Source organism: Lepisma saccharinum, chromosome 1 (assembly GCF_977018435.1).
Source record: "Lepisma saccharinum chromosome 1, izLepSacc3.1, whole genome shotgun sequence".
Classification (NCBI taxonomy): Eukaryota; Metazoa; Arthropoda; class Insecta; order Zygentoma; family Lepismatidae; genus Lepisma; species Lepisma saccharinum.
The window spans coordinates 206,777,921-206,790,647 of NC_139229.1; the positions used below are offsets into that span (position 1 = coordinate 206,777,921).

The window sequence follows — 12,727 nt, forward strand, 5'->3', positions numbered from 1 at the left end:
AAACAGACCAAATTTAAATTATACATATATTTATTCTTAATTAGTATAAATTTAGTGTTTAAGTTTTTCTTCCTTTCGGTGGTTAGGATCCGCTTATGGACATTCATAATAGACGCCAAAGCTACTGCACAGTAGCCAAGTGAGAGTGAGTTGGTATTGGGCCAAATAGGCACAAAGGAAGTCATAACCGTAAGTGGTGTAGTAACAAAATTCTCACAAGGATAATAAGGATTGGGCATCCCTGCTCAGGCAGTTCATGATTAAAATCTCAAAATCCAGTTTGTGTCTCTCATAGCACTCCCAGATATCGTGATAACGGACACTCCAGCTAATGTACCAATCTGATATTTTTACCATAATACCTCCTCATGTTTTAAATACAGGGTTTTCCTAAAGTCCCTTATACATGTAATATCACTATAACTTTGTAACGAACAGAGATATTTCAGTGAAATAAAGTTTGTTCTGCACAGCAGTCTTTAAAGTTTTACCTGGCAAAACTGCACGTTGGGAGGATCACGTGACTGCGAGCAATCAGGTGATTCCAAGATGGCATCAATTCAGGAGAAGTCTGTGCATTTTGTGGTATGCAGAGCTGAAATTGTGTGTTCTGGTGTGCAAATTCCAAACCTACGAGAGGGATAACCCAAAAATGAATGTTTGGTGTGCTGTGTTAATGGATCAATTAATTGGGCCTTTCTTCTTAGAGGATATCGTGACTGGTACTACCGACCTCAACATGTTGCAGATGTTCTTTCTTCCCCAGATGATTGCACTTCGTATCAAGGATGAGGTGCACTTCCAGCAAGACTTCCCCATTTCACTTTTGCATTCAGAAACTTCCTGGATCAAAAATTCGGAGGCAGGTGGATTAGCCGCAGAATACCCACATCATGGCCCACAAGGTCACCAGATCTGGCTCTGTGAGACTTTTTACTGAGGGAATATGTCAAGATGGGAGTGTACGCAGAAAAGCCAAGAGATCTGGATGACCTCAAAGAAAAGATATCTGCAGTCATTGTGGGTCATTTCTGATGAGCAGCTTTGGAAAGCTGGGTTTCAGGATGACATTGCAGCAATGCATTGACGTGAATGGTACCCTGTTGGAGGTGGGACGATGAGGACAACAGATATGCAGTGTTGCCTGGTAAACTTTTAAAGATTGCTGTGAAGTTCAAACTTTATTTCACTGAAATATCACTGTTCGTTGCAAAGTTATAGGGAATTTAAATGTGGGAAGGACTTTAGGAAAACCTGTTAAATTTTTAAAAGTGTAGTTTCTTTTGTAGAACAGGACTCCTTCGAGTCACCTTATTAAATATTTTAGTTAATGTGGTTGATATAATATATTATTTGTTTTTGTACTAAATGTTGGCAATTGTATATTGGTTTGTTGCACTGTTGGTTATTGATATTTTCTTACTTTCTTTTACTTGTAAAATGTTTTCATAACTTTTCTGCAATAAACTATATAATTTTACTTCATACTTTTGCATTTCTTTTTCATGTAGATGAATCAGAGGACAACAGAGAAAAGTCTTCTACAAATTCAAAAGAATCTGAACAAGGTCTGTTAACTTCTAGTCCAGAACCTGTTTCAGAAAATGTTGAAACAAACTCAGCCACTGTAGCTGCATCTCAGAAGACAATGAGAACAGCAGAAGCTACAAACAATACTCAGACAGAGAGTAGTAAGGTGTCAACTGAGCCAGCACCACCAAAAACTGTGGAGATCATAAGGGAGGAAAGTGAGGCACTTCCTGCTGAGGATAATGGAGTGTGTCTTGATTTGGATGTCACAGAAGAGGAAGCAAGGTATAGTGCCTTCATATTCAACATTTTTTGTGAGAGATTTTATATATTGTATTCATATCAGCATTAACACTAGTAATTCAACCATCTAAATTCTTTGCTGACCAATCCTTTCTCGTGGTGTCATTAAGAAAAAAAAATGTAGAATACTCTTCTTTTATTTCCTTTCTCAGTGAGTAACTACATGGTGCACACAAAGTGTCTCTGACACATTTCATTTATTAATAAATTAGAAACTAATAAATAGAGACCGGATTTTAAGGGAAACATTTTTCCCATAAAAAGGATAAAGAGGAAAATTATTGCTAAAAAAGGGGGGAAGTACTATAGTTTTTTTGCACCTCACTAAAAATACTATTTTAAATGAAAGCGCAATACATACCTTTCATATATAAAAAGGAATACATTACATTTCGTATTAATGTATCCCTTTTTATATATTCTGCTTTCATTTAAATTAATAATTTTTGATGGATTTCAAAAATAAACTATAGTCCTTTTTCATTTCCTTTTCTTGAAGGTAAAGTACAGCGAATAATCTTACATCCATTTCGATGGAATCTTCCTTGCAACAGCTTACCACATTCCTTAGCTTGCTGCCACTTGTATCTGGCTTCGCCATTTCACTGGCACTCTATACTGTTGTCACTGTTACACACTTAAGTTAAAACTATTCTAGCAGATAAGTACACTTTCAACCCAACAGGCATGCTGCTTACAATGCTTTTGTTGCTGTGTAAGCCCAGTAGTCAATAAAGGAGCAGAAAGGAAAATGTTTTAAAAAAGGGAATATGGGCCTAAAAAGGGAAGTCAAAATCTTGTAATCTTGTTGGTGGAAGATAATTATCAACACTGTTGTTATTTATTCCATGATCTGTGTTGAAAAATAGAAAAGGACTTCCCTTTAAAATCTGGTCTCTACTAATGCAGATACAAATAAACTGGTGGCAATGATAGATAGATAAACTCAAAAAGTTATACTTCTATATTTGCTCCTTTTGTCGCACGGAGAATGTCAAGATGATAATCGATTTCTTCCTATGTTCAAATCAGCATGCCGACATCCATGGTGGGTATCACATTGTTTATCTGGCTTTCAGTTCATCAATGTTCATCATTTTTATATTTCCAAAAATATAGCTGTATACCAATCGTTTGAGATATGTACACAAGGTTGTTCGCTTTATATCCGACCATTTTTGACGGGTACTCACCTTAAGAGATACCGTGCCGCTGCCACCGATCATGTTCATGGACCCCCAGCATTGTGGACTATCGCCCGGCATCTCAGTTTCCATTGCAGCAAGCTCCGGCGCAGGACAGGCATGGGAATTCTGTCCCACTCCTCCCTGCAAGCTTTTCATAGACCATCCAGGGTGTGCGGGCGGCGATGTTGAAGACGTCATTTCAACAGTCCAAATGCACAAAAATCCATTGGACTAGCATCTGGGCTTTTCACAGGAATGTCTTCAAATGTAATGACACGAATTCCTAATTCCTCTGCCATTTCCTGATAAAAACGTAGTGATGTTCTGGCGGTATGACTCGAAGCCTTGTCCATATGGATCATCACCTGGTTCGCGTCCATTCCATACAATTGTGGGATGTCTCTCCAATAGATAGGTGTCAGAATGGAGTCTTGGAAGTATCTGGCATTCACCTTCACGTTTTTGTTCACCGTGCGTATCATCAACTTACCCTCATATCCGAATCCCGTCAGAACCATAAAGCCACAAGGGAAACTTTCCCTGCACTGACGAACAAAGTTGCTGCGCCCCTTGCCGTCAATGTCACGGTATGTGATCGCCCGAATGTGACAACCAGCAGTGAGATGGACATATGATTCATCCATTGTGACAACTTTCTTCCATTTGGAACCCGCCAGGTACTTTTCATACAGTTTCCTGCAGTTCGTCTTACGTTCGGCAATGTGACGTGGTAGAAGGTGGTGTACAAGGGCCTTCCGCACACACTTCAAACTGAGGCGCTTGCGAATTGTTTTGTTCACAGTTGACGGTGCGAGGTGAAATCTCTGGGCCATATCACGTTGAGTCGGGGGATCCCCCTTCGCACTACGGGTGACACTTTGCTTGCAGCCTTTCTCCTGGTGGTTTTCGTGGGTGAATGTTTCGCAAGGAGAGCCTGTTGCATGTAACGGGGCACATTAGCTTTTGCAGTAGTCACACCAAGTGTTAACCCATTCTCCCAACACTGTTTCACAATGCCTACGTATGAAAACTTAGCATGGAAAAGGGTCATTACGTAGCCCTCCCAATACCGGTTGATTTTCGGTGCCATTTGATAACATTCACTACCAACACTCACACACCTACAAGGTCAGACACATCACTGCTCCCGCCAGCAGATCCATAGTTCCAGCATGATACGCCAGGTGGCAGCACCGAATCGAAAATGGTCGGATATAAAGCGAACAACCTCTGTATTTTAGAAAATGAAATCAAGTAAAATTAACACACTTTGTTGAACCTTTTTGCACCTTTTCGTGAGATTAGCACATTTATCCCCTTTTTACCTCCTCTTTGATGCTTCAGCACCGTTTTCCTTCCTTTTCTTTCATGTTTTTGTTAAAAAATTGGACAGAAAAATAAATGGTTTTCACTCTTCCTGAGCAGCTACATAAAGTCCTATAGTCTCATTTTGTAGAGCAGAACAAGAGCTATAAAATGGTATAATATAATCATTGCTGCCCAAAAAGTTCCCAAGCGAATGTAGCAAAATCCTCGAGAGAAAACACAAACTTAAACAAAACCTATTGGGCAGAACCACAGTTTTGTGTGGTCCACGTGCATTATATACAGAAAGGACAGAAAAGGAGAGCATTGAATAAAGACATTTTATCAGCATCTTTGTGTACTTTGTAAAAGCATTTTCCCTTTCCAGACCATAATTTTGCACCTTAAAATCCTTTCCCTAGTCATAACACTTTCCAGGAAGATGGATATGACTTGGTGCAGGGTTCCCACACACCTGGGAAAACCTAGAACCCTCATGGAATTTGAAGGATAGTAAAAACTCTGGGAAAATCATCTAATTAGCATTGGGTCCCAATGAAGCACACCTGAAGGACTAAAATATGCTTGTTCTTGTACTAATAAATACAACTTCACTAACTTGCTTTATATGAACTATTTGGAAGATGTAGGCTTTTGATATGTGATATTGCACAAGCACATATCATTCACAAAAATATAATTCACTCACTACACTACATACACAACCTGTCTTTAAAAATGAAGTGCACGAAGAAAACTATTTTTTTTAACATCCCCCAATGAGATTTTGACTCTAACTACAGAGTATTTGGCATTTGTCACCTCAGTTAATTTTAGATGCAGTCATAAACCATCCCTGGTTAGCCAGCAAATCTCCCCAACTTCAAAAGAAAAATTTCTCCTCAACATTGTAATGCATCTGCTCTAATTGTTTCAGGATGTTGATGGCCTGTTTTCAGGTGTTCAAGGGCACAGTGATGTTCCTGGCCCAGGGGAATTTACCTGTCATATGCCACCCTTTTGGCATTTCCTGTAATAGTTTGGCTCTAAAATTCCCTGTTCCTCGTAAAAGTCCATGCTGAGTACAATGGGTTTGCAGCACTGATCAGGATGTTTGTGAGAAGTCTGCCATGTTCAACGCACACATGAATTTGAAGAGAGTATGAAAGGTTGTCCACCCCAAAGAAATCAGGTTGCCAACTCCTGAAATGCCATCATCTTATTGAAATGAACAAGTTTATGTATAAACATAAATGTACATTTTCTGATCGATATTTATTTTGTATTTTGGTCTCTATAAATCCCTGGACCGTAGTATGGGGTCCTAAAGCAGAAGCATACAATTCTATTGTTTTTCAGATTACGTACAGTGGTTGTGTGAACATTCAAGAAAGTGTTGAATGAATAAGTAATAGTAATAATAAATTGTCAGTGTGTATGGTAACAGCATGTTACTGAGTTTGGTACAATTGGTTTGTTATTCACAGTGAACCACACATGACTGATGGATGTGGAGATGTAACAACAGATGGAGAAACCAATAAGGAAGACCAGCTCCTTGGAATGTGTGTTGAAGATGAACCTGCTGAGGAACATGCACGTGTTGAAGAACATATGGTTGTTGAAAGCACACCTTATGAAGAAAATGGTGAACCTTCTGAACAGCTTGAGGATCCGCTTCAGGACAGTGGTGAGAAAATAGTGCCAGATGAAATAAGGGATGTAGGATTAATGACAGAAACATCCGAAAAAGAAGCAAGTTAACTGGCGTACATGACAAAAGTGCTTTCTGAAAAATGTGTGAAGTTGCTCTACTATTCTGGTATATATTGGAGTCATTTCTACAGATCACAGGTGGTGATTTTTCATGTGTGGTAAGCACATCACTGAGGTATTGGATTTCAGGACCCTCCCTCTTCCCCCTCCCTCTTCCCCCTCCCCCTCTCTGTCACTTACTAACTCTGCTGAAATGTCGTGAAGTTACGAAATTACAGTCCCGTGCAAATTAATCGGAACAAGATATTTTTATACATGACAGAGTCTCAAACTTGCCTATGGTTTCATGATGATGAATCTATGACAAATCCTGTAATACAAATTATATAACAGAAAGAAGAACATATTAGCTATTCAGAAACAATAAATTACATATTCGTAATATTTCTTAATAGCTAATATGTTCTTCTTTCTGTTATATAATTTTTATTACAGGATTTGTCATAGATTCATCATCATGAAACTATAGGCAAGTTTGAGACTCTATCATGCATAAAAATATCTTGTTCCGATTAATTCGCACGGGACTGTATCATAGATCTTCTGAATGTCTTACATACTGTGCATGCAAATTTTTGCATATTTTTTTTTCTGTCGTGAAAAGACTGATCAAGGTTGAAAGTCAGATTTTAACAGTTAAGTATTTTTAAGTTCTGACTGTTAGAAGAATTAATTTGACTATGAAATATGTAATAATGTAGAACAGAGAACTTTGACTGTGGATGTACGTTTTATTAATATAATTCCAGAAATCAATGTAAATTGTTGTAACTTTAGAAAGTTATTTTTTATAATTTTTTTAGTACCTGAAATCAAAATTGAAGCTGTAGTATTCTTTTTTAGTATTATTGTTTCTTTTATATTTTCCCATTGTTGTGTATTTTCTTTTGTGTGATTTTGTGTAGCATCAATCACATTTTCTCACATTATGCATTATTGTGTGTTGAATGTTTTGTAGTTCATGTAAAAACTATATTTGAGTAGTGGCTGTAATAGTCTTTGGTACATTCCTGGTGAGATTACATGTCACATATTTCAACTCTTAAACCTTACTAAGTGTGGCACTTTTATTTGAACAGGGGTGTACAACTCTCACAGCATGATTGACCAGTGTCTTTACTTCATTATCTGCACAAATTAATATGGCTGGCTTTACACTGGGAATGACACAATTCACTTTTAGGAGATCCTAATTGCAAGATATATTCCAGGTGGTCATTGGAAAGTAATAAAAACAAAGGGATGTATGGATTAAATATCAATAAGAATGCAAACACTGTTAAGCCTTGTTTCCATGTTAATAAAACATTAAAATGCTGATCCAAGGCGAAATTTATAGTATAAAAATATACACTAAAAATGTAATGTTTCCACCCTCTAACAGGGTCTTCTTCAGACGAAGATTCAAAATAATTTTCTTTCAAGCGGTGAACTACAACTCTATCATTGAACACAAATAAAACTGGTTAGATCCTTGGTACCTTCAGATATAAATTGCGGATGATACCTCACATCGGCTTGGCAGATTTTCCGGCAAGTTCCTTGGTATGCCTTACTATGGTTGATATCCCACTAAACACTCGTAGCATATAACATACTTGTTTTGTAGCACCACTTCTGGTGCGAGGTAGTCAGGGGTGCCACAGAATGTCTTTCTACTTGATAACTGAGTAGTTTGCCCAAACCAACCAAAATTTGAAATTTTTATCTCCCCATGGCTACCAATGAAGATTTCCAGGATTAATGTTCCCATGTAATGTATAACTCCCATGTTGTGACAGCTGCATAGAATGATGTTCTATGTTCACCAAGACTGTTTCCACAGGTCTTCAGTAGTTCACGTAAGGTACCCTGGGGAGCAAAAATCTGTGACTAAAAAAAACTGCTCTCATCAGAAAAGGAAGTATGCAGTTTCAAAACATTTGGATGACTCGGGTAAGTTTGTAAACACGCTTCCAAAAGTTAAGCATGCGATGGTCAAATCAACAAAAATGGAAAAGTAAAGCTTTGATTAACTCAAAATTACACATGAAGGTAGCAAATGTGTTTATGCATTAAAGAAAACAAGAATTGTGTACGAAGATGAAAAAAATATTTACTTTTTGTAAGTTATATGATGACGTCACATTTGAGTCATTAACATAATGTTGTTTAAAGGCAAACAAAACTTACATTAATATGGAATGTGACCACCCCGGACCTTTACACAAACTTACAATGATTTTCCATGCTTTCAATGAAGTGATCAACCATCGCAGAAGTGAGCAGTGGCCATTCCTCCATTAGAACAGTTTCCAACGCTCGGAGATTGGCTGGAGGAGGTAAATGTGTAGAGACAGCATGCCCGAGGGTATCCCAAAGGTTTTCAATGGGATTAAGGTTGGGGGAATTCGCTGGCCACTCCATATGAGAAATGCCCTCACTTTCCAGGTACTCGTCAACAATGTTGGCTCGATGGGGACGGGCATTATCATCCATAAGGAGGAAATCAGGAGCAACTGCTGCAGCGTAGAGTCTCACAATGTGGTGTAAGACTTCATCCAGATACCGTGCATCCGTCACAGAACCACCTTTAAATGATGCTGCCACCTCTGAATGCGTGATGTTCGATGATGTTCTTGGCCTGATTGCATGTGCCTCGTTCTCTCCAGACCCTTACTCGCTTATCTGATTCCAAGGCAAATCTGGACTCCTCCGTGAACAGAATGTTGCATCAATCTGAGACAGTCCAATTGACATGTTGACGACACCACTTTAATCTTGCCCCTCTGGCTTGGATGGTTAGTGCAACACAAATACATGGTACTTGGGTGACAATCCCTTCATGTGGAGCCTTCGGCGCACAGTACTGGCAGATATTGTCTTACAAGTGCCGCTGCACTCATGGATGTAACAGTTGTGGAGGTCGCTCGTCAATTTCGCTTGGCTACTATAGCAATATATCGATCATCAGAGGGGGTGGTAATCCTTGGATGACCGGGCACAGGTCTCCGGACAACTGTTTGACTTGTTTCCATAATCGAGAAATTACCGAATGATCAACGCCAAAGAAAATATCGACATCTTTGATTGACTGTCCTGCTTCAATACATCCGACAGCACGCCAACGCTCACTATCTGTCATTCATCTTTCAGCCATAGAAACACGAATATTATCAAAAATAATCCTACAAAAGTTTTAAACACTTCCTATCAGCTTTTAAATGCACCTCAAACCCTTCAAAATGCTGGCATCTTCAACGAAAGTGTGATGACTCTTGCACGAAATCCTCGCTTTTATGCTATTTCAAGAACATAGATTAAGCACCTAGGTACAGATGTTTCACTCTCTACTTGCAGAAAGGAAGCTACACATAAAAACTGACGCTTTCGAAAATTTGCATTGCGTGCGTAACTTTTGGAAGGCAGTGTATTTGAATCATCCTCTCCACTTGATGCTCGACATTTGCAAACAATCAGATGCTTGTTAAAACCTTCAGTGCAAAAATGCATTTGGATTCCTTCTTTCTTGCTATAAAATTGCTTCCAAAGCTTCCCCTGCCTAGAACTTTCCCCAAATCAAAATCTGACATGATCCATATCTTCACAGGTACAGATTGTGCTTTACCACTACTGCTGGCAATTGGACCGGGATTATTCCCATCGCCAGATTGAGATTGAGATTTGGAACATCTGTGAAAATTTGTACTCCCTTCAATCTTCTTCTTCTGTCGATTCTGTTTACAGGCAAGAACAGGACATCCCATCATTAGCCTTCAGCTGGCTTCCGCATGCCGAGAAATGTCTTTCTTGGGCCCATTGGTTACTCCTAGTTTGTGCAAGGGTTCGATAGGTGGATCCTTAGTCCTTGTTACTGAAGAACTGGATTGATCACCCTGATTTTGTACAGGTTGTGTTCTTGCTCTTCGATGCAACTTTGTGTTTTTCTTTTCTTTTCCATATGAACAAGACAACCATCTGCGGGAACGAACTAATCCTGCTTGCAGGCTGAGCCACAGCCATTCTCTCTCAGGCTTTGAAAGTTATTGTGAATATTCGTCTGAAGAAGATCCTGTTAGAGAATGGAAACGTTATGTTTTTAGTGTATATTTTTATACTATAAATTTTGCCTTGGTCAGCAATTTGTTTTACTCAATAAGAATCTCAATCCATACATGCACCTGTCTGTGGGTGCCAAACAGATACACTCAACAATCAATATATTTTAATCCTTTAATATTTCAGAATCAAACATGTCGTGTTTCATTTGATTAAATTTCCAAAGGGGGGATTCTAGTAAGTATGAAGCTTTGAAGCACTAGGATAGTAAAGTAAGTAAAGTGCTCCCCTGTGCTTTGCACCATGCCATGAAGGCATACAGGGAGTGTGGAGTTAGGGCCCCACACTTTCTTGATCTTGGCCGAAGGTGAGGGTGATGTGATTAGTGGAGTGAAATGCCAACAAACTATCTTGATTTGTCAAGTTTGAAAACCATAACTACAAATACAGAATTTTGTGTAACAAAATCAGAATCAAATAAAAAAATTCATATGTATTTCAAATTGGTTAAAATACTTTCTCCGTGTATTGAAATAACATACAATCTCTTATCATTTTAAAAATGTACATACAAATTGTAAAGGTATAGCGGGACCACAAGCAGAGGAACCTGTACAAAACCATGTGCCCTGTGCTTCCTGTGGTCCAAGCTGAAGTGATTGAGGGGAAGAAGCATGAAGGCTTCTGATAAGGTTTTTTTGTTTGTGGTCACACTGTATGTATATTATCAACCTGATGGGGATGACTAATTTGAAGGTCATTTTTGTAGGCATGCCACTACTACTTCTCTCCATATGTGAACCTAGTTGTGTTTGCGAATATTCATCCAATGCAGGTTTCAGATCCTCACAAAGGCATACAAAAAGACAATTGTAATGTCTTTATTTCCAAGTAAGACTTTACAAGGATAATTCAGTGGAAGTGTGTACCCAATGTCAGAAATATTGTCAAAACTAAAGGCCTTATTCTTCAAAATATGAACATACCTGTAGAGTATATTGCAGTTACATAAACTCCACAACTTGTTTCTACCATTTGCTTACAGTTTAATTTGATATGTAAGACTCATGTTGAAACCTCTGAATTTTTTTCCTTTAAAAATGTGACAATAGTAAACTACACACTAAAAAATGTGACTCATATTCTCGGCGAGGTGACCTACATTGTAGCAGAAGAGATAGTTTTCTTCACTTTTTACTGATTACCTAGAAGACTTTCAATGAATGAGATCATCAAGGAAGTTGATTTTTTCCCCATGCCAGTTAGCTTACGGAAACTGCCAACTTGGGCACAATGCTGAAATGAGATTGATCAATTTATGTTGTGCATGTAACACATTGTAAATGTTACGTGAATCAGTTACACATTATGTGGTTTGTCACATTGATAAACACAGTTCTTCGTTATGCCATCAAGATTGTGAACATGAATGTGTGTGCGTTAATGAAAAGATATGAGTAATTGCATGGAAAAACTATGAATTTTTCTATGAATGCTAGGAAAATGTAGCATTTTGTTTGCAGTTATTATATTTTAACTTTAAAAAGTAGTCAATGTGTTTCTGATTTAGGGAAATATGAACTTTAGGATGGCATCAGTTTAAATATCGGAAATGTACCAATTCTGATATGCCACATGCAGCTGATATTTGTATATTTCATCACATTCCCAGTTTTTAGGTTAATAAATGTTGTTTTTTATAATTATGTAGCAGCTTCTGTAATTGAGACTCTTGACTGAAAATGCAATCTTGCTTCCAAAGATTCTGGCTTTTAATGACAGCCAGGCTGTGATTGTTCTATCGTGTTATTTCAATGTTTGTAAAATTTGTTGTATTTTCATTATTTGAGAATACTTTCCACCTCTGAATGACTTATAGAAAAAAAACACATTGGAAGACCCATACCATGGCCAGGATTCAGCAGTGAGATTCAAATTGAATATTCAACCTTCTCCCGAGTTGTAGGAAAGCTATATGATGTGGAGAAATTGAGAATTAGCACATTCTACATATACTTTGTGCCCTACAATGTGAAGCTGAAAACATAAAGAGTGGTTATAGAAAGAATTTAACTAGTTTATGAAATTTCATGCTAAGGTTATATTAATCTTTTCACTGATACGTAATTTTATAGATGTATGTTTTTGAAGACAATATATTACAATTAATTAGGTTCTGTTTGTATGTAATAGTTGCACATTGTGTTGTGTGTTACTTTCTGAGTAGTATTGAACACTAGAACCTAAAAAATGTGAGATTTGTATCAATTGCAAACTTTGTTCCTAATAAATCATGACACAAAAACATATATATTTTTCTAATTACAATCCTTTGTCAATAACTATTACTTACTATGTTCTTACCTTTTAATCTCATATGTAAAGAGAGAATGCACACCATACAACAAAAATACATAACTGTTATTAAGAGACATTAAACACTGGTGGCATTTCTTTGTTCATATTTGCAGGTTCTGAAGAGAAACCAAGTATAGGTAAGTCAAGATACTACTACATCATTTGTAAAGTAGTGATTGTTGAAAAACATGCTGATGCAATTATCGAAGGTGGAGTGATTAATGTAACAC

At 37.7% G+C, this 12,727-nt stretch overlaps 1 protein-coding gene across 1 annotated transcript in view; it reads left to right on the top strand.

The window, feature by feature from the left end:
• Positions 1-12,431, top strand: part of LOC145978452 (uncharacterized) — an 80,882-nt gene extending 68,451 nt beyond the window's left edge. Inside the window, exons 8-9 of the mRNA XM_083111102.1 lie at positions 1,512-1,815; positions 5,813-12,431. Of these exons, the coding sequence (XP_082967228.1) occupies positions 1,512-1,815; positions 5,813-6,089 (581 nt within the window). The 3' untranslated portion in view covers positions 6,090-12,431. The remainder of the gene's footprint in view (positions 1-1,511; positions 1,816-5,812) is intronic.
• The last annotated feature ends 296 nt before the right edge of the window (positions 12,432-12,727 follow it).